Here is a 23,951-nt window from a genome sequence, read left to right as displayed (position 1 = left end):
TGCTGAATATTAATCGACGTGACTTAGTTCACATATTCTGTTTCTTATATGTGTCTTGGTTATTTATTAACAAGTTTGTTTTTTTTTTTAAGATTTTATTTATTTATTTGACAGAGAGAGATTATAAGTAGGCAGAGAGGCAGGCAGAGAGAGAGAGGAGGAAGCAGGCTCCCTGTGGAGCAGAGAGCCCGATGCGGGACTCGATCCCAGGCCCCTGAGATCATGACCTGAGCTGAAGGCAGCGGCTTAACCCACTGAGCCACCCAGGCGCCCCAGCTAAAGCTTTTTTATGAAATTGTCCCTTGAAACCAAAATTATGTGTTGACTTAGAATTTGGTAAATGATGGCCTTTTTAAGAAAAATTATTTCCTGATACTCATATGTCCTTGCCATGTATTTATTCTACCTCTCACAGCCCTGAAAGTTTTCAGCCCCTCCGAAAGTTCTGACAATTTTAGTGTATATCTTTCAAGACATTTTGTTACCTATTTAAGTAAATAAGTACATAAACGTGTATAGGCTTTGTTTATTGGTTAATTTTTTTACAGTTATAGTCACTGCTGATACAGTTTGAAGCTTGGTTTTTTGTTTTTTCAAGAATGTGTTATGAGAAACACTGTTTGATGTCTCACTGCCCACAGAAGACAGTGTCTCATGGCCCCCACATGGTGTCTGAAACTCCCTAATTTAACCCGTGTTTTCCAGTCAGCACTTGCTTATAGATCAGTCAGAATATTCTTTGACTGAGATAAGGCCGTCAGCATCCCATAAACACAATGGTGCACGGGTAGGTCTTTGCTCCCTTCCCCTTCCACTGCTCTCCTGCCTGGCGTGCATCCGTGAGGGCCCGGCTTTCTCTGCCGAGAAAGTGCTTTCCTGTGCTTTCCTGTCCTGTACTGCAATAACGACCCAGAACAGCCTCACACGAAGTCTGCTCGTGAGATCAGCAAACGTCATGATGCCGTGACGTGTGTTTAAGAAAAGCTCAGAGTTCTCCAGCGTTACAAATCCAGAGTGTCACAGATTCTGTAGGTGGGTCGCTCGTTTGGAAAGCTTCCAACAGCTTTCCTAACACTAGGCCTCGCGGAACGCTGTTGCAGGTACATGGTGGAGGCCTGGACATTCCTGCGGCAGCACTCCACCAGTCTGAATATTGAGCAGCTCCTGACGCACACGTACAAAGTCTGCCAGGAGACGGGCCTCATGGAGGACTTGCTGAAGCTGCCTTTCACAGACCTCGAGCAGGTAACAATGCCCCAGCACGCACTTGTCGGAAATGCAGGAGAAGGGAGTAGCTAACGAGTGTTTTTGGTTCTTCCTAGGACTGCTTGGTGAGATTCTTGCAGTCCAGCACCAATGTTCGGAATCACGAGTTCCTTCTAGTTCACTATCTGCAGCGTGCCAATTACGTTTCTGCCCTGAGGCTGAATCAAACTCTGAAGACCAATTTTTCGGTATATAGTGAAATGTGTTCCATTATGGGGGCCAAGAGAGTAAGGAGAAGTGGTAACTTTGTTGTGTGAGAGTTTCTAGCTCGTAACCACCGAGGCTATTCATATCCCCTTGACCTTGGAGATGCCTCGTCTGACTTCCCTAGCATGTTGGGAACAGGACATTATTACTTACCTGGTCCATTTACATAGGCCATTTCTATTTAGATAACTGCGCACAGTCCTGCCAGCCTAACCACTTCACTTGGGGGGAGCTAGAGGAGGAGGTAGAGGAGCAGTGGGAGTTACGTGGTGTGAGGAACGTGGACTTCAGTGCTCAGACAGATGCTCTTTTGTGCTGTGCTTGGAACACATTCTCGGAGCCTTGGTTCTTCCATCAGTAAAATGACAGTATCTGTTTGTGGGGATGTGCACGATGTGTCAGAGGTGACCTGTCTCCCGACCCACGTAGATACTTGGTACGTGATGACCATTGTTAGTCGTGGAGAAAACTCAAGCCTGGACGGGGGAGGGGTGGAACTCAGGACAGATGGGGACTGATAATGCAGTCAGGTGGGTGTCGGAGGTCCTTGGTTTGGAAGAATGGATATGGGAGAAGGAAGATATTGTTAGGTATTCAGAATTATGTTTTAAATGGTAAATACATAAACATAGACATAGCACTTTTGAAGAATAAATGTTTATGGTTTATGGCATGTTTAATAGAATGACCGTGATCCTCGTTTGCGGGAGAGATCAGAGGTTCGAAATGCTATAGTAGAGCAGTATGGGAAAGTCCTTCCTAAAATCCAGCGAAGATTAGCTGTTGAGCAAGCTAAGCCTTACCACCTGTCCACATCACCAGTTCTTCGAGAAGGTAAGATTTGATTGAATACTATCATAAAAACATATCTTTGGTGAGAAAGGACATCAAGTAATTTATCTCCTGAAGCTGTTGTTCTCACATTCAGCTCATTTTTGCTTTTATTACGGTAGCGTGCTATTTTTTTATTTTTTATTTTTTTTGTGGGCCGCTCTGCTCTCCCCAAATGTAAAGCTTTCTTAGAGGTTTTTATAACTGATTTATTAGCGCAGAACAGAATAAAGGATCTCGTTTTATTTCATTTGGACACTCCCGTCCACCTTTTAGAGAACACGTACAGTGAATGATCTCCACCTCTCAAAAGTCCCAAGTTCTATTTCTGCATAGATGCTGCTGAACTAAGTATAACCTGTAACTGCTTATCTTGTGAGCCCTATGTCCTAGTCACTCATATTCATCTTCTGGTAAAATCCTGCTTTAGAAAGGAAAGTAAACCCTGAACTTGCATTCTTTGTTTTACAGTTTCTAGACCCCAACCATTATCCACTGTTACAAAGCAGGCTGCAGCAGGGGCTGTTTTAACAAGATCTGCTTTCATCAGTAATGTGTTGTCTAAAATCGGAGAGATTTGGGCATGCACTGAACCTAAAGGTGGCACCTCAGCCTCCAAGAGGTACGCTTCCCTTAACACCTTATGATCTTGCCGCTCGTTTTTCTTTCCCTGGTATCCGAAGCGATCATGAGCCATCCAGTCTTAGAGTTTATTAGTCTGTGCAAAAAGGAAAAACTCTATGTTGACTATTTTGATTGTAGGAAAATTGTTTTGTCTTTAAAAGCAGTTATGTTTATTGTTATTTGTAAATAAGCAGAAAGGTACAAAGTAAAAAGTGAAAGCCCTCCTCTCCTACCTGATAACGCCTTTTTTTAAAGCATAGTTTAATACTCTCTGTAATACATACTGAGAAGTTACATTTTTATTTTCTTTGTAGTCCTAAAAGAGAACCCTCTCCTCTGCCACATCCACAAGTGCCTGAGGCATTTGTTGGAACACCAATTTTAAAAGCATCACAAAAAGCTTCTAGGTAAGACTTAATTAAATTATTTGAAAGTCACAATATTATATGATAATTACACTGTCATTTTTAATTACCTTTAAAATGTTGCAGTATTTTAAATTCTTGAATGAGTTTTAATACTTTTTTAATGCTTTTAATTTTTTTTTTTTAATAATTCGGGAAGTAGCACAGTAATTTTAGCACCAGCTGCTAGCCTGCTTAGAATTTTGGCTTAATAGTTTCAGATGCTTAGAGAAAAGAAGTGAACTTTGTTTTATTAAAAATCATGAGCAAAATAAACTGGTAACTTCTTTTAATACAATTTCCTTGTTGATTGATCCTGAAAAAAGGTTATTTTTGGAAATCGTTAACTAATTTTGGCTTACTGAAACTTCTGTACGACAGAGCCCACTAAAATGCCTTCCGTGGCTTCAGTAATACTTGTACAAATTAAACTGTGATATTAGAAAAGTAAATAGTAAGTCAAACTTCTGTATCCAAGATGAAATGGTAATTGTATTTCATCTCAGAATATTGGGTAGTTGAAAAAGATGTTCATATTCTCAATAGCAGAGAACAAGTGTCTCAAAACATGCTTATGATCATTATAAATTTGATTGTTTACATTTTATCAACAACAAAATTATGTTATTTTTGAAAATAAAATGATCTGAATTTACAATAGAATAAGGTACTCAGAATAAGTTAATAATTTACAAACAGTTGGAGTCAAAAGCTGTTTAGAGTGGGCGTATTTTCAAAGCACGAGAGGGTTTTCTGTTTGGGGGGTTTGGATTTAATTAGATTGATGTTGTTTTCCTTTAATTACCAGGAAGATTATTTCAAATAAAAGTCATTATTATCATTCTGTTTTCCTAGCAGTAGTTCCAATTTTTTCCCCACAAGTCATTTTTTCTCAGTCCCTTTGTACTTTAATAGATCTGGGGTTCAAGAAGGGAGCAATTAATAAAAGTTTTCAGACTCATGACTAATGGCCTAAGGACCTAAAGAAAAAGAAGTATTATGAGAATCCTTCAAAGCTATGATTAACTCAGATGGAAGAAAGTCAATTGAGGTGTGAATATTTATTTTTATAGAAATCATTCTGTTCCCTAATACTGTGTTTCAAACTGGTTTGCGTTAGTGGGTAGTGAGTAAACTCAATGGCTTGTGACTGGCCCATCTTTCGGTGGAATAGCCGAGGTCGTATCCCTCGGTACTGCGTACAGTAAGGCTAGTGCTGTGCTGTGCAGTGTGTGTTATGTGTGTGTTTGATATGAAATGCATTACTAATGTGTACCATGCCCAAAGATTTGTGGAAATCCTAAGATACGATGCAGTATTTAACATTTTTAAAGAGGATATAATAAAAACAAAATATCATAATAAAAAATATTTTCTTGATAATTGTTTTAGTATAATTTAGATACATTGTCTTATAAGAATTTTGCTTTTACTCAGTAGGTACCTTTGTTGGACAGGCCCTGCTTTTGAGAAGGAGTCCTTCATAATGATTAAACACCTTGAGCAGGAATACTAGCACAGTGCAAGACAACTAACAAAATTCCAATTTGGGATAGTTCAGTATAAAAGTGAGCAAATGGTTTACAAATAACAGATTTTGAATACAAGTGAAGTAGAGAAGGAGAAGAATAATTAGACAATAGAGAAACAAATGTTAGTGGCCTGATGGGATATTCTTGGTTTGGTGGAAATCTCTCAAAGCTGTGCTTAGTATAGAATAAGAAGCAGTAGGATTAAGGAAATGCTTCCAGTAATATTTCCCACCGGGCACCAGGCTGGGTCTTCAGGCACCCATCTGGGCTCTGTGTTCATCTATCCCAACCGTGAAGATCTCATTTGAAGGTAGAGAATGGAAAGACAAGGCACAGCCATGTGGTGTTTTTATTCCCGGGCACGGGCACATGCTGGACCTTTCTGGTCATTCTCAGCCGAACCAGAGTCATTTTAGGGAAGTAAAAATACATTGTTTGTATTGCTAGGAAATTGTCCATAAAATAGACTATTCATTAGGAAATTGCCTATGCAAATGGCCCATTAGAAATTGTAACCTGAAAATTTCACTTTAAATTCTTTATCTGTAAGTTTTTAAACTGTTGGGACTATGCATATTTAATACAAGTTACTGATGAGGTTAGTTTTATCATTTGCATGAACTGCATCAGGACTTTATAGAAAACCAGCAGAATCTGGAGATTCCATTTTGTCATTGAACTCTTTAATTTGAAAAAATTAACTTTTTGTGTGTGTTGGTGCTCAGTCTTTTATTGCAATAAAAACCATAAAGGTAAAGCAAGCCAGTATTCATTATGTATATCACATGTAGATAAAAGGAATTTTAATGTGTTCATAAAAATGAATTTATTTATTTTATAGTGATTATTGGTAAAAGGGCGGGGGACTAGAGCTTTCTTTTTTATCGTTATCCAGAATTCCTAATTCTTGGTTTTACTACTGAATTAATTTTCTGACTTTTTTTAAGTATGATATTAATATCCTCACTGAACTTACAATTTCATGTGGTTACCCTATTTTAACAGTGAATATGGAGTCTAATGGCATACTAAATTTTTTGTGTTTTCACCATAACTTAATAAGTTAGTCACCTGGATCTTTTTGTGTACATGTGTGCGTGCTGTGCTTACAGGCCACTGGATCTGGTCGTCCATCCTGTGCGCCAGCCTTGTCAGCGTTTGGGGTTTATTCAGCAAACCCCCAAAAGATCCCCTGTATACCTAGCATCCAGTTCATTGTTGAAAGGATCACATCACAGTCCCTCTAGGACTGTAGAACTACATGTGCTTGAAACTCCTTTTGTGGTGAAGGTGAGTATTATATACCTCGTGTTCATAGTAAAGCTAGGAAGTTCTCTGTCACACAGCAGGGAGAAATAAGCCATCTCTTATATCTCTGGATAACTGACAGCTTTAAGCCTTTGTGGGGTGGGGGGGAGTACCTTTTTTTTTAATCTTCTTAAATAAGACTTTACAAGACTTGACCTTCTGTGCTTCCCTGATGTTATACTCAAGGTTAACAGTTACAAGTACATTGTTGTTCCGTGAGTAATCCAAGTCTCTGGTTATTACAAGTTGAAACCTTAATTTAAAACCTCTGAAAAAAGTTTTCACATTCCTGGGTTTCACATTACTGGGTTTGCCCCCGCCCCATGCCATTTCTGCTGCCATTTTGCTGTTACTTCTTCCTTCTGTCAGAAGCTTTTAGTTCTCTGCTTTCTTTTTAATTTACATTCTCTCACTCCTTTGATGAAACTACACTCTGTTACTCCTTCTTACTAGCAGTAAATATGTCTTAATTTCTTTTCCTCCACCATCTCTGATAAATAATTAGTTGGGAAACCACGAAACTAGACTTGTGGTGGCAGGGTGCAGGCACCTTTTCCCATCCCGTTGTTAGAATGGTTTCATAGCAGTTGTGTGCACTGGCTACTTGTCCAGTGTTGTGGATTGAGTCTTGGAGGTGCCCTACCTTTATTTCTTTCCATTGTTTCTGGATATTCAGCATAGAAAGTGAAGCTAGGGGCTTCTTGCTTTTTCTTTCCTCCTTCTTCTTCTTCTTCTTTTTTTTTTTTTTAAATTTATAAGAGAGAGAACAAGCAGGGGAGGAGTGGGAGAGGGAGAAGCAGGCTCACCTCTGAGGGAGCTGACATGAGACTCAGTCTCAGGACTCTGGGATCATGACCTGGGCAGAAGGCAGACATTTAACCAACTGAGCCACTGAGGCATCCCAGATTCTTACTTTCTGAGGTGAATAAAAGATAGTTCAACAAATGTCAGTCCTAAAATAGTTACTGAAAGAAGTGGAAGAGAAGGTTGGTGAGTGCCTGATATTTACTCTCCAGGGCTGTGATTCCAGTTTTCATCCATTAAAAAAAAATCACATTTTGTATTCTCTAAATCAAGGAATAATTTTGTGTCTGCTACCCGAAGTAGTCTTGAAAAAGAATCAGTATAACCTAACAGATACAATGGAATGTGGTGATCTAATGGGGTACAACCATCTGCGTTGCTAGTCCTTCAGAGGAGAAGTGAAGGGAAGGGATTATTGCAGCTAAATAGCTTCTGTGCTAATTATTGTTATTCTGGTAAATCGGGATTCTCTAAGTCATCCATCAGTTACTGTTGGACTTATGTGATGAAATTGTATTTCTTATAAAACATTCTTAAAGTCAGGCTTATCATTTTGTATTAATTTGCTGTAATTAAGCTTGGTTCTTTTATACACACACTGTCCTTTCTCTTCACCTAACTTAAGTTTTGTAGGGACCCATTAAATAATTGATCTCTGCACTCTTTATTAACGTATAAAACTGGGAATAACCAAGACCTTAAGAGTGATTGTGTGTGTAGTTTTGTGTTTTGTAGCCTTAGGTATAGAAATCTCTTGGGTAGAATTTTGTATTTTCTTTCCGGCAATCTATAATAAAATCTTTTACTGATGTGTTTATTAGAGTTGAGTATATAGGCACCATTGTGACTCAGTTGGCCTTCTCTGTCCTTAATGTAAGTGGCTTTTACAAATACTAATGGTGGAATTTCTATTCGTTTGTTGCAGAGAGCGAAAACTTTGGCCATGTCAGTTACTTCTTCTGGATTTGCCGAGTTCACTCCTCAGTCCATCTTAAGGTCTGGACTTCGAACACCACCTTTACCCTCTCCCTCTCTGTCACCTGGAAGATCCATTACCCCTCCTTCACGACTTAAGGAAACTAGAATTTCATTTATGGAAGAAAGCGTGGCCACAAAACGGACTCCTGGAGTAAGTTTGACAATATTTGGAACAAATTAAGACTATATTAGTATTTACAAGTAAAAAGATAAATCGGTTTGCAGGGGGTGGGGAGAGAAAGAGCATGAGCCAGAGGAGGGGCAGAGGGAGAGGTGGACTCCTCTGTCCCAGGACCCTGAGATTATGACCTGACTGAGACAGATGCTTAACTGACTGAGCCACCCTGGTGCCCCAGATAAATCAATATGCCTATAGATATTTAAATACAATCTCATAGATAGGCATGAAATCAGAAAACACTGGTTCAGAAAAAATCTCCTGGCACTGACTAGCCAAGCCAGACCCATCATTTACAATGGAAGTTTTAAAATAGGGCCCAGAAGCACCAAGTAAATTGTCTATAATCAAATGGCTAATTGGTGGCAGAAGTGGGACTATAGTCAAGATCTCCTAATTGCTTTTTTTTTTTTTTAAGATTTTATTTATTTGACAGACGGAGATCACAAGTAGGCAGAGAGAGAGGAAGGGAAACAGACTCCCTGCTAAACAGAAAGCCCTGTGTGGGGCTCAATCCCAGGACCCTGGGATCATGACCTGAGCGGCTTTAACCCACTGAGCCACCCAGGCGCCCCTCTTTTTTTTTTTTTTTTTTTTAAGATTTTATTTTTTATTTGACAGGTAGAGAGCACAAGTAATAGGCAGAGCAGCAGGCAGGAAAAGGGAGAAGTAGGCTCTCCATTGAGCAGGGAACCCAGTGCGGTGCTCAACCCCAGGACCCTGGGATCATGACTTGAGCCAAAGACATATGCTTAACCAACTGAACCACCCAGGCGCCCCAAGACCTCCTCATTTCTTAGTTTATGTGTTTTGTTTTGTTTTTACCTTATATTGTGTTGCCTGTCTTATTACTATGTTCCTAATTGGGTGTCTCTTGAGACGGTATGTAGTCAGAGTTCCATTGTGGGTTAATAGGAAACCATTTAGTGGTAGTGGGTTGTCTTGCCTATTTTGTGTTTGAGTCTTTGAGAAATACCGTTTTATTCCCAATCAGGGAAACATTAACAACCATTAACTTTCATGTATCTGGAGAGAATGGATTTATAATAAGTGAGTTTTGACTGAGAAGAGAATCTAGAGAAATACCAAACATGAAAAGGTTGTAAGTAATCAGTTACTATTGATTGGAGATGGAGAGCTTAGACTCGACTGATTTCTCCTAGTAAATTATTTTTTTCAAAACCTTTTACTTGACAGGGTACAGATGACAGTAGGACGAAACTGTCTGTTACTACACCTCTCCATAAATGTGGAGGTCCAGCAAAAAGCGAATCGCTAAAGAACAAAGCCAAGACAACAGCCTTTTCCCTGAGTAGTCCTGAAAAGGACCATCAGGAAGTAGAATTAAGGTCCCAGGACACCCCTTCCCAGAGTTTGGAGAAACTGGATATGAGCCGAGAGAGTAGCGGAGCCTCTACCAGGTCAGACCAGACGACCTTGGAGTATCAGGATGCACCTTCCCCGGGAGACTTGGAAGACAGTTTCGTGGCCCTGAGGCCAAGGCGCTCTTCCACAGAACTCATTATCAATTTAACTGAAGCGACTGAGAAGGACAGTGATAAAGATGTGCTTGAATCAGAAACGAGTCCTCCAGACCTGGAGAAACAAACGGGTAAGAACTCCTTTCTAGATATTTAAAAAATGTGTAGTAGAAGTCTTCCCACCGAGCACAAAGCTTCAGGATTAAATAATTACACAATCCCAGTGTACTATATTCTAGACGCAATGCATACATCTGCCTTAAGGCCCTGTCTTACAGCTGTAAGAAGTAATAATACTGACTCTACAGTAGGTGGTTGTTACAGTTTCTGACTTGTCCAGCAACCTCAACTTTCCGGAAGGCTGCTCAGAAACCAGGTCCATCATTCTCTTCATCATCCCTAATTCCAGAATAATCACTAGACAATTAAAACAGATACCCAGAGGCCCATGAATTTAGAGTCTTTATGTTTACTTCTAGATCAAAAAGATTTGGAGCTCCTACTGTCTGGGGAGAACTGGCGGGCCCCCCAGCGAGTGTGCTCCGTGTTGGGGAGCCTGCCGCTGACTGCAAGTAATTTAGAGCCTCGTGGACTAGCTATATAAACAAACGAGCACTTACAGTGTAGCTGGAAAAACACTCTGGTAGGAGGCAAGGAAGGGGCCAGGGAGGCACGAGAGAGCGGGGAGAGGCTTGGCCTAGAATCAGATCAGAAAATTCAGTCCGTTTTTTGTTTTGTAGCCCTGCACAGGTTTACTAAGCATATTTAAGGGTCACTCCTAACTTAGAATCTGCAAAACTAAATCACTTCGATAAGTATCTGTATCATCCTGGTTTCTTTAGGCCTGTGATGTCTCTATTAATAAACACAATCATTATTGCTCTAAGAGCAAGAGCCTAGGACTCATGAACAGCATCTGTCTACAAGTGTACATCAGTCCAGATGTGCTCTAAAACAGCTGAATGATAAAACGGAGGAGGATGTTCATGACTGTATCTTCATTGATGATCCCTAAAAAGAGGAGGCAATCTCAAATAGAAACTTTTTTATTGTTTTCATGGGGGGTTATATAGCACAAACTGTAGGATAAAATAGACTAGAATTGCATCTCAGCTACTTACTAGGCCTGGGATAGTGTATCTGTGTGCTTCTGTGTCCTCATCTGTAAAATGAGGATAACAGTCCTCCCCACTTTGGTTGTCGAGGACTGAGTCGACTTACGTACAGCATCATACATTGGGCCCCGACTGAGAGAAGTGGTAGGGTACGGGGGGGCTCCCAGACTGGGCTCAGACTATTAGAAGGACCTGTTGCCATTCTGAGGCCAACAGAGTAAACCTAAAAGTACAAAAAAGCAGATCCAGCAGCTTTTCCAGGGAAGATCCTGAGTACTCGATAACATTTGGCAGAAGTGGTCGTAACTGTTGCTCATGCATGATTTGTAGGCACTGTCGCCGATATGGAGACGAAGGACCTCTTGGTTGAAGAGGAGGTACCCGCAAACCTCTGTCCCTTGCACCCCATTCCAGGAGGTGAAACTTCCCGCTGTGCTCCGCCAGCCCACGAGGGGTAAGCTAGTAGGGAAGGCTTCACGTGTGCCCAGAGTGTGACAAAGTGGTGAGCCGGTAGCTTCGTATTCCACGTGTAGAGGAGCTTTTATTATATTTAGTTTTATTTTATTTTAGTGGACATTCCTACTTTGGTAGTGGTTTCTGTTACGAAGGACCTTCATTTGTATGAGCATGTGTTATAGAGTAGTTGCTGTTTTAGTTTTAGATTGATGCTATACATTTCTGGAACATACAGTCATGATGAAGTGAGGCAGATCTCCTGTATTCTTTGGGGATCGTGTTTCTGATGAAGCCGTGCATTCCTCTGGCCCCTCCTGGGTTCAGTGGTTTCGGGTAGATGAGGTGGGTCTCCTGTAGCACCAAGGTGGAATGCAGGGGCCGTGGCTTGGAGGCAGTTTTGTTCCCTGCCATTTGGTGAATACAAGATTCCAGCAAAGGTTTTCATTTGCAATGACTGCTTGAACTGTTAGGCTCCTGGTAGGTTTTATTCAGTGTCTGTACATTCAGGCACTGTACTGGACCATATGAGGTCTGCCAGCCTGAGGCCAGGTCCCAAACGGTTTATGATCTGCAGCAAGATGGGCAGCTTGTGTTAGACTATAAACCACCACATCACTTCCTTTCCTGAAAGTCAGCTGAGCTCATCAGTGAGGTGACTGACGGCCCTCTGGCAAAACCCTCTCCTCCTGTTGCAAGGCTGAATGCCTTGTGCCTTGGCATTGGGGGCAGTGCTGTTGGAGAGGATTCAGAAAAGTTGCAGCTTTGATTGTTATGAAGTCGTAAGGGTGATTTACTGAGATTAATCCATATATAACACGGTCCTTTAAGATACCCTAAGTGGTTCAGTGCTTTGTAAGTCCTGAGGGGGTTCACACCCACCCACAGAAATCACTGTTGTAATAGTCACGTCTCACACACTGACCTCCATCATGTGCTTCCCTTCTGAGAAGACAAATCCTGATTAGCTGGATGGAATCTTCGCCAGGCCTCCAGAGAAAAAGTGGGAGGAAACAATATTATAAAAGCATTATGTAGATTGATGATTTAATTCTAATGTTTCTTGAATTTTAATGAAAATACTATTGGCAATGGGTTTGACAGAGAATTGCAACAAATTGCAAAGCAGAGAGTAATCACCTGACAACAAACGTTGTGGTTACTGGTAATCTAGGTAATTAGTCACCATCATGACAAGCCTAGGTCCTTTTAAAATGTAAATGTATTAGTTGTTGCTTCTTGGTTATCCTAATCATGAAACAGATATAAGTCTTAAAAATACATCTGTAAGGGCATCTGCCTTCAGCTCAGGTCATGATCTCAGGGTCCTGGGATTGAGCCCCTCATCAAGCTCCCTGCTCAATGGAAAGTCTACTTCTTCCTCTTCTTTCCCTCTCCCTGCACATCTGTAAATTGGGTATATATTCCAAATGTATGTTTTTTTCTTGATTTTACTTTATAATTTTATTTGTCCCATTTTTTAAAAACGAGCATGCTTTTATTAGGTTTTGGGAAAGGGTCTGTTCAGAATAGGAGGGGATTACTGTGTCCATATTTCCAGAACTTATTTACACAAAGTGGCTTAATGCAGGTCCCACTGGTCTCCTACTGTGAGCCTTTTTTCATACTTTCCAGATAATACTAAAATATTGAACCTCATTTTACTGAGTATATAGGAAATACTCCATAATATCTGAAGACTTAAGAATGTGCCCACAGAAAATTAAAAACTGGCATAAGTGTAATTTATATTGACCAGCATTTTAAAACAATTTTATTTGTAGTTTAAGGCCATGCATATTAGAAAGTGGGAATACCAAATACAGTTTTGTTCACTTACAAATGTTATAGTGTTACTCAAAATGAACTTGGGTGGTATTAAGTTCTCCAAACCTTGATTTTTTATTACCAAAATGACAGGTAGCTGAGAGAGTGGGGTTAGAGCAGGGAAGAGCAGGTGGATCTTCTCAAACACTAACGCATGTGTTTCTGTTTCTAAAGGAAAATCCTTACCCTGAAATCCCAGGTACCAGTTTTAGACGAAGGACTAGTATCCATTGAGACCTGCACCTCTACAGTTAGAGCAGGTAATAATCAATGTGTATATTATTTTGACTTTAGAATTACTTCATTTTAGGGGTACCTGAGTGGCTCAGTCGGTTGAACATCTGACTCTTGATTTCGGCTCAGGTCATGACTTCAGGGTCATGGGATAGACCTCCCTTTCCAACTTCCAACTCCCTCCCCCACCCTGGCTCACGCATGAGCACATGCGCACCCTCTCACTCTTGCTCTCGCTCTGTCCCCTATGCTCCCCCCAAAATAACCCCCAAATAACCAAAAAAAGAATAATTTCAGTTTTAGTGTTTTAAGTGTTCTGTTCTTATAGAATATATATATTCTATAATATAGAATATTCTATATTAATTCTATATTATAGAATATATATATTATATAATTATATATAATTATAAGAACTAATTTCAGTTTTAGTGTTTTAAGTGTTCTGTTCTTATAGAATATATATATTTATATATAAATATATGATAAATATTTTATTTATTATATATTTATATATATAATTATAAGAACTAATTTCAGTTTTAGTGTTTTAAGTGTTCTGTTCTTATAGAATATATATATTCTATAATATAGAATTCTATATTATATAATATAGAATTATATAATCAATTATATAATTATCTATATTATATAGATATATATAAACTATATAATTATCTATATTATTAGAATTATATAATCATACAATTAATTATATAATTCTATATTATATAATATAGAATTATATAATTATATAATTATATAAAATTATATAATTATATATAATTATATATTTCTATAATACAGAATTCTATATTATATATAATTATATTATTAGAATTATATAATCATATAATTAATTATATAATTCTATATTATATAATATAGAATAATTATATAATTATATTATATATAGATTATATATATATAATATATATGTTATATATATTATATATAATTATATAATTCTATAATACAGAATTCTATATTATAGAATATATATATTCTATAAGAACAGAACACTTAAAACACTAAAACTGAAATTAGTTCTTTCTCTTCAATCAGTTTCTGTAGCTGTAAGTAACCTTGTGTTCTAGGGAGATGTATCCGCTATCAGAGCACTGAGTTGCTTGTAAGGCACTCTGAGGTCTAATAGTAGACGTCTTAGAATGGTTTTTGTGGACATATTTTCCTTTAGAACATAAAAGAAGAGTAAAATTAATTACCAGTCCCCAGCCAGATGGCATATTGGCTTTTCGATCTTCTGGGACTCCAATAGCTACATGGGGCAACTTCTGTTTTTTAACTGAAGACCAAGATTGGTTTTTTATTAGTAGAAAATAATTACAAACAACTGCATTTACTCCAGGGAAATTAACAAATATGTAAAGTTCATTTGACTTTTTTTTTTTTTAATCTAGTGACCTTTTTTTTTCTTCCTGTTACACACTGATAATTGGAAGGTAAAGTGTGTGTTTTCCCATTCCTCTTTGCCACACGGACAGGTGAAAAACTTTCTTCATTTTGTTTTATAAGCTGTTTTTTGTGTATTAGGGATACTAGCCCCATTATCTGTTAAAAGCATGCAAATGTTTTTTCCTAGTTTTTGTTTTTTTTTTTAACTTTTAACTCTTTTTTAACTTCTTGGGTGGCTCAGTCTGTGGCCTTATGGATACTTTCTGCCAAAAGAGAACTACCTAGTCCTTTTCACAGTGAGATACGGCCCAGACTACAGGTCCCTTTTGCCATTACACCTGCTCAGCGGGGGTAACTGCTGGCCACTTGTCAGTCCCCTGATAACCATGATTTCCAGGTTCAGTGAACAGGGAACAAACATTTGAGCTCCTCTAAGCAATTGTTCTCATACTGAAGTTTCGCAGTAAGGGCGGGAATTATACCTAAGTCAAAGAAAAAAGCCGCTATTGTCATTTTTAAATGTAAAACTTACCTTCATGTGTTTGTAGAAAGCAGATACATATTGTTTAAACTGAATGGATACTGAAGATATGGGATTAATATGTAAACCCTCATAGGCTTTTCCCCTGTAAGAAGTTAGAAACTGTTGGGCAGTAGGACAGATTTTCAGGGAAATGTTCTCGAGTGCAGTATGGCCTCTGCTTTCTCTTGCTTCTCAAACAGTTTATGTGTGTGTGTTTTTCTTCCAGCTGTGGCCGATGTGCACAATGATAGCGGAGGCTCTGGACTTGCTGCTCCTGAAAGTCCTGGGGTCTCTGACCATAAGCGCGACCAGGAAATAACACTGAACTTGCAGGAAGATCACAAAATAGAACTTGATGTCCTGAAAGCAAGTGTTGACTTAGTGGAAGAAAAGCCTCCCGTTTCTGATGCTCCTCCTGATCCTCAAGAAATTCATGTAAAAAACTAATTTTTTACTTCGTTGTTAGTTTTGGTTTAGTTAGGTTTCAAACCATAGTTTAAACCTAATGTATTCACTTATTTTGACTGCTGTATAAAAACCTCTTTCTAATGTCCATTAGAAGAAAGCATGTAAATATTTTGTGGAATATAAAAGAGCACATCCTTTAAGTGAGGAAAGTGTTTTTCGTGAAAATCAAAAAGTTATGTTAAAGAAGTCAGAATTGTAACCATTTAATTTCTGCTTAGTATCTGGTTCAAATGACAGTTCTTTTAGCCATGAGAAAACAGATACTGGCTACTGCAGAAACCAGTATGACAGCGAAACTATTCAGAGCATTTGAACTGAATACAGTTCGAGAGGATTGTTCCCCCATGCAGACTAGTAGGAGAGTGCTCAATAGTTGGCTGGGGTTTAACTTCTATAACATGAGAAGGGATTTCTTTTCTTTCTTTCTTTTTTCCTTTTCTTTTTTTGTACTTAATATGACTTACAGTTTCTCAAAATTCCACCACATTTCTTTTAATATCAACAGGCAACTATATATGATAAGTGAATGTAAGATTTTAAAAAAAAAAACAAAAACCTCTTCTAATTTATAGAAATGTGATTGTGTAGTATTTGGAAAGTTTCTTAAATCATAAAAATGTCATGGTTGTCCATATTCATTTTCATGAGTATTCTCACTGTAAAATGGATGGATAAAGTCCCCATTCCTTCAGCTGGGAAGCTAATAAAAATTGTGGGCGTGGTATGAGTGAGAATCCTCATTTCTGGGTATTTCCAGTCTTCATCTCACTGAATGTGGGGGGAGTGGGAAAATGTCATTGTCTAGGTGGGTGGTAATGTTCTACCTTCTTGGTCAGGAGATCTCTCTGTTACTCTCTACCTCCTCCTTTTTCTCCCCCTCCCTTACCAAAAGGTAAATGCAAGGACCATTCCTTCTTCCACCAAACCCTTGCAGGAGAGGTACTGAACTTGAAAGCCTTAGGAATTTCATGGTTTATGCAGCCCCAGCAAAGGGAAGAGGATTGAGTCTAGCCCAAGGGAGCTTATGTAGGTGAATTCTTCTTCAACCTTATGGGGATGATGCTGTTTAGAAAAAGTGTGGTTAGTTAGGGAATTTGGGGATTACCATTAAAACAATTTGGGGATTGTCTTTTTCTCCAGTTAATGTTTTTTCTCGGGCGAGAACAGAATAAGTCCTTAAATTAGTATCATAGTAATTTTCAAGGATTTATAAGGACTGTCTTTTTTAGCTAGGGAAATGTGAAATTTCTATTTTAATTCCATTTAGAATCTCAAAATCTTTTTCTGTCTAGTTATTTTGACCAAGTAATAATGTCTGATTGCTTAAAGGGATATTTTTTATAAAGTAAACCCATAAGTATATGCCATATCAAATGTAGTTTATGTTTAACAATTCATAAGCCAAAGATGAGATGATTATTAAAAAACTGTATGCTTTAGGCTAAAATAAATGTACACATTAAAATTCTTTAACCGGTCTCTTATCTTTAATTCATTGTAGGTGACTGAACACGAAAAGCTCGGAGTTCAAGATTCAGTACACGAGGCTAGGAGTCTTGCATTTAACGAGTTGTATCCCTCAGGGACTCTTAAGCTCCAGTATAATTTTGATACCATTGAGCAACAGTTTTGTTACTTATCTGATAATAAAGACTCTGCTGAGTGTGACATTCCTGAAGTAGATGGGGAACTTTTTGGGGCTCAGAGCAACTTTACCTTGATATTGGAAGGTGAAGAAGGAGAATTAGAGACCGGTGATTCTGCAGCATCTAATGTGTTAGCTCCAGAAGCAAACACGGCAGCTGAGGAAAAACACATATACAGTGGGGAAAACGGTGGACCCGGTGCAGAGTTGGCAACGGTCATAACTAGTAATCAGGAGTCCCAAAAGGTAGAGACCTTACCATATGTGCCTGAACCAATTAAAGTAGCAATTGCAGAAAATTTGCTAGATGTAGTCAAAGACACAAGAAGTAAAGAAATTACTTCAGATACAGTGGAACAGCAGTCCATTCATGAAAACATACCTTTAATAAGCCAGCCGGTCGTCACCAAGGTAGTCAGATCTACGCTGAAGACTGTTCAGGAAACAAGTACAATGACTATAAATGTGAGCCAGCTTGATGACACGATTTCCTCCAGAACGCGCAGAAGAGTACGTGTGCAAAACCCAAGCGTCCTATCAGCACAACAGGAAGAGTCCACAGCTGTTGATACTCCTGACACATTGGGCCTTTCAGGTAGGAGGACTCGGAAAAGAAAAGAAATTTCCGGGTCTTCTGAAGGTGCTTCTTCTGATGTCAGAGTTCTCTCTCAGAACCAGCAAATACCTCAAAACCCTGGGACTCCCAGGAGAGGAAGGAAAAGAACAGAAGATAATCAGGACGTGTTAGGAAGTGATCATCCCTTGGAACAGGACATAGAGGTTACTCCAGCTGGCAAACTAAGGAGGGTAAAACCCTCTCAGCTGTTGGAACCAGAAACTGAAAAAAGTAAGCTTTTGTCTGTTACCAAAAAGACTCCTAAAGGAATTAAAAAATCTGTGGACTCTCTGGAAAGCGTTGAAATGGTAGAAATGGTAGATCTAGATCTGAAAGTTAGTAAAGGAGCACGTCCCAGCGGAAGTACCCGAAAACTGAGAAGTGCCACTCTGGAAGCTTCTAAAAAAACAGGACATGGGTCAGTTGGAGAAACTAAGCTTTCATCTGTTACAAAAAAGACTCCTAAAGGAATTAAAAAATCTGTGGACTATCTGGAGAGTGTTGAAATGGTAGATCTAGATCTGAAAGTCAGTAAAGGAGCACGTCCCCGCGGAAGTACCAGAAAACTGAGAAGTGCCACTCTAGAAGCTGCTGAAAGTAGAGGACATAAACCTGATGGAAAGCCCGTGGACCAGGCACTGCCTGTCGAGCCTGACAGAAGTCCTAAAAAGAGGGAATATAGCACACTTGATGTCACAGAAGACTCCAGACTGGATTCCTCACAGCTGAGTCTTCAGGCAGAGTTTGGTAGACCTAGAAAACGTGGTAGACCGAGAAAAGTTAATCCATCTGAAGATGTTGGGTCCAAGGCTGTCAAGGAAGCAAAAAGTCCCAAGAGGAGGTCAGGAACTCTCAGCAGCCAGAAGAGGTCGACAAGAAAGACCCCGGCTAAAAGAAAGACTGATGTTGCAAAGACAGCTTTAGAAAAATTCGTTTTAGTGCCAAACGAGGAACTTACTCTGGTGACAAGCTCTAAGAAGAAGCTTACGAAAAGGACTGGAGATCCAAGCCAGACGTGTACATTAGGCCCAGTACCAGAAAGATACACCGATGAAGGAACGACAGCCATGGAAACTGACCACCCAGAAGAGCGGGTGCTTGCCCCAGCCGCTCCACTGAAATCGTCCCGTAGCACGAGAGCTCGATCTAGCAAGGCCATCTCGGTTCCCGACCTCTCTGAACCGAAAAATGAGTTTGTATTCGCTACTCCCGTGTCAAAGGTTCCAAAGAAAGAGAAAGGTACGTTTATTTATATCCAAAGCACAGTTTTCATCTTGCTCAAAGTCTTCAGCTTAAGATTCTGTTGTTGAAATCACAATTTGATTCAAGACCGTAATTATTTCTCCTAAAAATGATTAGTATTTACAGGGAATTCCTCCCCTCCCCCCCCATAAAGAAAATATGCCTTATCTTTAACTAGTAAAATTTAGAGATTTTATGTTTCAAATTTTATCCTCAGATTCAGGAATTTTCTTATTCACTGTGACTGTTGAAGCCTTATAATTCCCTTGACATGGGTTTAATCTTCTAGGATAGTATCATTTCTCTTCATTCTGCCCTGACTTAAGTGACTTAATTTCTCCCCAGATAGAATCAGCATTTTTCTTAAAGATTTTATTTATTTATTTGACAGACAGAGATCACAAGTAGGCAGAGAGGGAGACAGACAGAAGCAGGCTCCCTACTAAGCAGAGAGCCCGATGTGGGGCTCGATCCCAGAACCCTGGGATCATGACCTGAGCCAAAGGCAGAGGCTTTAACCCACTGAGCCACCCAGGCGCCCCTAGAATCGGCGTTTTTAATCTAAGTGCCACTGTGGTTAGCTCGTGTCCCAGCAGATATCACAACCTCAAATTGTTTTTAAAGGGAAGGAGTAGAATTTTATTGAATAGGATACAGAAATTATTTCAGTGCCTCTTCCCTGTTGCCCTTAAATTGGCACGACTTCACATCTAGCCTCCCTCATTGCCCCTGATGAGCTCACAGCTGTATCATTGGGTTGGTATAGCACATACCTTCCTTCCCAGCAGGAGCTACGTGTCTTCCCAAAGGGTGAGAATATCTTATTCTTTATCTGTGCTATTAGGATTTAGAGGGAGGATGTTTCAGTGAAGTGGCCAATTAGGAGGAAGGATCTAAAAGGTGATGATGATGAAGGAAATATTGAGACACTGGTGTAGCTGAACAGAACCTGTTAGGGTCGTTCTTGGCAAAATGTGATAAAAATGGTTAGGTGTGCAAAATGTCGTTCACTTAAGGCTGAAGATCTGAATTTCAGCAAAGCAGCTCAGGGACTCTTAAGTAAAGTACGTGACTTTGTTGTATTTATTTAAACCTTTCAGAACTATTGAATATACTTCTAAAAGCATTAGGGAACATCCTGTAAAGTTAGTTGCCTCATGACTTGAGGAAGGCCACTAGAAATTTAAGCTGCTAAAAAATCTTCAGACTGAAAATTTTCTGTATTCAGCATTCACTCTGCAAACCCGTGTTTAAATGTGCTGGATTCTGCAGTCATTCCGTTTAGTTACATAGCCTGAGCCCAGGGAGGGACCCTTCGCCATCAGATGCATCGTTTGTTTTACAAAGTAACTTGGAGTTGCAGGAGGTCCGTCTTCCTGCCCCCTAGCCCAGTTTGTTAAAAATAGATCTTTGATTTTGTAGTGCTATAGGAGTCAGTTTTTCACAGCATGAGGAAAGGGAGGTCCCGGCCGTGCTCTCCACGGAGCCAAATGCAGTGACAGGAGTATGTCTGAATTTAGCTCACTTGACTAAGCTGCTAGATCAGATAAATTTTAAATGAAATGTCATAAGGTGAGTAGAAGTCATTAACACAATCCTTTCACGCTTTCCTTGTGACGCGCTAGAAAAGTGTAGCAGACACACAGAGTGTGTCTTGATGTCACAGCAGACACACAGAGTGTGTTAATAGGTGTCACTAGCATCTCTGATCTTTGTTGTCTTTACGTATTTGGTGTCTATATGCCCGTGGACTAGTTTTACTTGTTTCTGGAGTAAAATACGTGCCAGCCATAGAAGACGAGAAATTCCGTGTAGACGGTCATCAGCAGGACCGAAGAGCAGTGTTCCTGTTTTCTTCCAGCTGTGTCTAGGGACATACTCTGCTGCTTCTCCCGCCTCACTTCATGAGCATTTTCTGATCCTCTCGAATACTCTTCAGAACCGGCTGGTTGTTCCTGAGTCTGTGTGGCTCGTGGCTGCCCCACATCTCCCGAAGGGCCGCACGCGCTTGTACGCTCTCCTGTTACCTGCTGGAACTGTTGTCAGGTTCTCTCGCTTTAAAAATAGGCACCTCGTTGGGGTAGAAGTGGTGAGAAATTGGTGACCGAGCTCTCTTGTTCCTGCCACTCAGTAGCTGGGCAGCCAGTCCTTTCCTTTTGCCACATCGGGCTTCTCACTTGGACACAAAGGGGACAGCGCCAGACCCCGCAGCCTTCTGGCCACAAAGCCATCACCAGCATCCCGGGCCGCCTGCCTCTCTCGCCCTCCTGCTAGAGTCCGCCCCGCTCCCCTGCCCGGGCGTGTCCTGCCAGCTACCCCGGAGGGCAGGAGGCACCGAGGAGCGGGCACGTATTCTCATAGGACGGGAAGGCGGTCAAAGAAACAGCCGTCTTAGAGTTTAGTTCAGGGTGTTTTACCGGTCAGAGAACGGGAAGCTTTGCCGTCTCTGTGGATTTGGTCTACTTTCTGCTACTCAGCGGCAGATCGTGCGGAGGGGCGTGCCGTGGGCCTGAGGCCGCGCTGGGGTCGGTGTCTGTCAGGTGATCGGACTCTGCTGCAGCGCAGTGAAGTGTCGCTGCTGTTCCTCCTGCCCCAGGGCGGGGAGGCTGAGGCTCAGGCAGACGGGGCCCCCCGCGCCGCGCAGGGTGCGCAGTGGCGTCCTGGAGTCGACGCAGCCGCGGACCAGTGCGTTCCTGGCGCCGAAGCCCGCACTCGGGAGTGCCTTAGGCCGGCAGAACTTGCCCTCGGGAAGCGTCGAGAAGTGGGGGAGGAATGGACATGCCAGCAAGGATCACAGAGTCTTGTTGGGCTTAGGAGAAGCACATGTGGGAGAAACGGGCGAGGCCGGACATTTTTGCCCAGGAGTGGAGGGGGTCCGCGTTGCCTTACTTGCTCCGTTGACGTGTAGGGGGAGACGCGGGGAGGAGCGCGAGGGGTCCGAGAAGCCAGAGTGGCTGTTGCTCCCAGTGGCCTGGAGAGGAAAGACAGCGTGTTTTCATTCCCTAGAAGGAACCTAGACAGCTTTCTTTTTAACGACCGAAGGGCAGTCACCCCAGCTCCCCCGGCTGTCGCCGAGGCCGCTCCTTGGCCGCTCCTTACCTGCTAGTAGTAGAGCGGACTTCGATTTCCGACCTCGCCTCGGTTTTTTCTTGTAAGCATCATGTGCTTTAAAAGCAGAATTTGACGTCTTAGAGAAGTCTTGATTGTCTGATCGTCTCGCTGGGACTAGACTTGGAGAATTTTATTCCCGAACTTAAGTTCTTGAAGTAGTCCCCTCCTAACAAATGCAGACATCGCTGGAGCAGTCCCCGCCCGCCGTCCACGCTGCTCGGATCTGCTCGTCTTCGCGGTGACGTCGTGAGTCCCGTCACTGATGGCATTTTATAGAAACTGAGGCACAGGGGTTTAACGGATTTGCCGCCTGCAGAAGCTAGGACTAGCCGGCGGCAGACGGCCTCACCGGCCGCTTCCACAAGCACAGGGCTGCTTGCCGTGAGTCCAGCGACCGCGTGGCGAGAACAAAATCTGAGATGAAGTCTGTGATGTTTTTAGTTACATACTTTGAACCAGTTCTTAATTCAGCCATTTTTCTTTGTCTTTGAAAGATCTTCCTATCAGCCGGTTCTTCCACTTTCATTACTTTCTCTGCTTGCTTTTTTCCTTTACAACGTGGACTTTTTTCTGTTGTTGCTTTGACCCAAGCAACTACCTCTGAATGAGCTGGAAGGAAAGAACTTTGGAGTGTTCTTTGAAGACCAAATTACTTCTGTAAACTAAAACCTTGTCTCTGGAATAGGTGGGCTTACGAAGCAAACTAGCTTAGCTTATGTACAAGATTGATGCTTCCCTTCCTAAGAATGTTTGAGGAGCAGTAAAGATTAGAAGTTGGGGTGCCTGGGTGGCTCGGTGAGTTAAGCCACTGCCTTCGGGTCAGGTCATGATCCCAGGATCCTGGGATCGAGTCCTGCATCTGGCTCCTTGTCCAGCAGGGAGCCTGCTTCTCCATCTGCCTCTGCTCACCTCTCGGCCTGCTTGTGCTCTCTCTGGCAAATAATAAAATCTTTAAAAAAAAAAAAAAAGATTTGAACTAGTTGACTGATACAGTTCTGAGCATTATAGGTTTTATTTTTCTACTGTAGCATTTAGTTTGAGGCATTAGATGTTCCTGAATGTTGGGTTTGCCCCGTTGTTTTTGTCCTCCTGGTGCGGCCGCTGTGTTCAGATGCTCGTGTCTTCCTACCGTGTGTTGATTGTTCCAGGCTTTAAAAAAACCATAGTTAACTGAGATGGATATAGATGGACGTGGATACAGTGTGTGTTCTTTTCTCCCTGCCTTGCTTTAGGGAAAAAAATAGAGGCTCCGGCACAGCTGCAAGAATTAGTTTCAGATTTATCTTCTCGGTTTGTCTTCTCGCCTCCTGCGTTAAGGACCAGGCGGAAAACCACATCTAAGACATCCAGAGCGGGAGATGAACTGGTAAGAAGTGCAGTTTATTCATATGCTTATTTAAACGTGCTCTGTACTCCATATCAGCCATGTTTCCTAAATAAACCTCTGGTGAAAGCACAGATTTTTAGACCAAAAGCCCCAGATCCCCTTGTCTGCACTTCTGTGGGCCTGCCCTTAGGGTACAGTATGTCACCAATGGTGTGTTCCTGGCAGCTGCGGTTTAGATTACCCATTAGGGGAAAGGCTTCTAGCTTTCAGTGTCGCCTCAGAAGGATCTGGATGTATTTATCTAGATTAGAGGTCTGAGGTCCCTGAACTCCCGGGGTATCACGCACACCCCACACTTGGA

The 23,951-nt window shown here is 41.1% G+C and overlaps 1 protein-coding gene across 3 annotated transcripts in view; it reads left to right on the top strand.

The window, feature by feature from the left end:
• The window catches only part of AHCTF1 (AT-hook containing transcription factor 1), an 81,865-nt gene that overhangs the window by 54,649 nt on the left and 3,265 nt on the right, over positions 1–23,951 (top strand). For all 3 annotated transcript variants that reach the window (XM_044267085.1, XM_044267084.1, XM_044267086.1), the window contains 13 exons: positions 1,101–1,245; positions 1,323–1,454; positions 2,157–2,307; positions 2,776–2,926; positions 3,243–3,335; positions 5,977–6,154; positions 7,902–8,105; positions 9,330–9,744; positions 11,059–11,182; positions 13,183–13,268; positions 15,408–15,616; positions 17,151–19,149; positions 23,496–23,629. In XM_044267085.1, coding sequence (XP_044123020.1) covers positions 1,101–1,245; positions 1,323–1,454; positions 2,157–2,307; positions 2,776–2,926; positions 3,243–3,335; positions 5,977–6,154; positions 7,902–8,105; positions 9,330–9,744; positions 11,059–11,182; positions 13,183–13,268; positions 15,408–15,616; positions 17,151–19,149; positions 23,496–23,629 — 4,021 coding nt within the window. The remainder of the gene's footprint in view (positions 1–1,100; positions 1,246–1,322; positions 1,455–2,156; positions 2,308–2,775; positions 2,927–3,242; positions 3,336–5,976; positions 6,155–7,901; positions 8,106–9,329; positions 9,745–11,058; positions 11,183–13,182; positions 13,269–15,407; positions 15,617–17,150; positions 19,150–23,495; positions 23,630–23,951) is intronic.

The sequence above is a fragment of the Neovison vison genome, chromosome 10, assembly GCF_020171115.1.
Source record: "Neovison vison isolate M4711 chromosome 10, ASM_NN_V1, whole genome shotgun sequence".
NCBI lineage: Eukaryota > Metazoa > Chordata > Mammalia > Carnivora > Mustelidae > Neogale > Neogale vison.
This window is presented reverse-complemented; position numbering and strand designations above follow the sequence as displayed.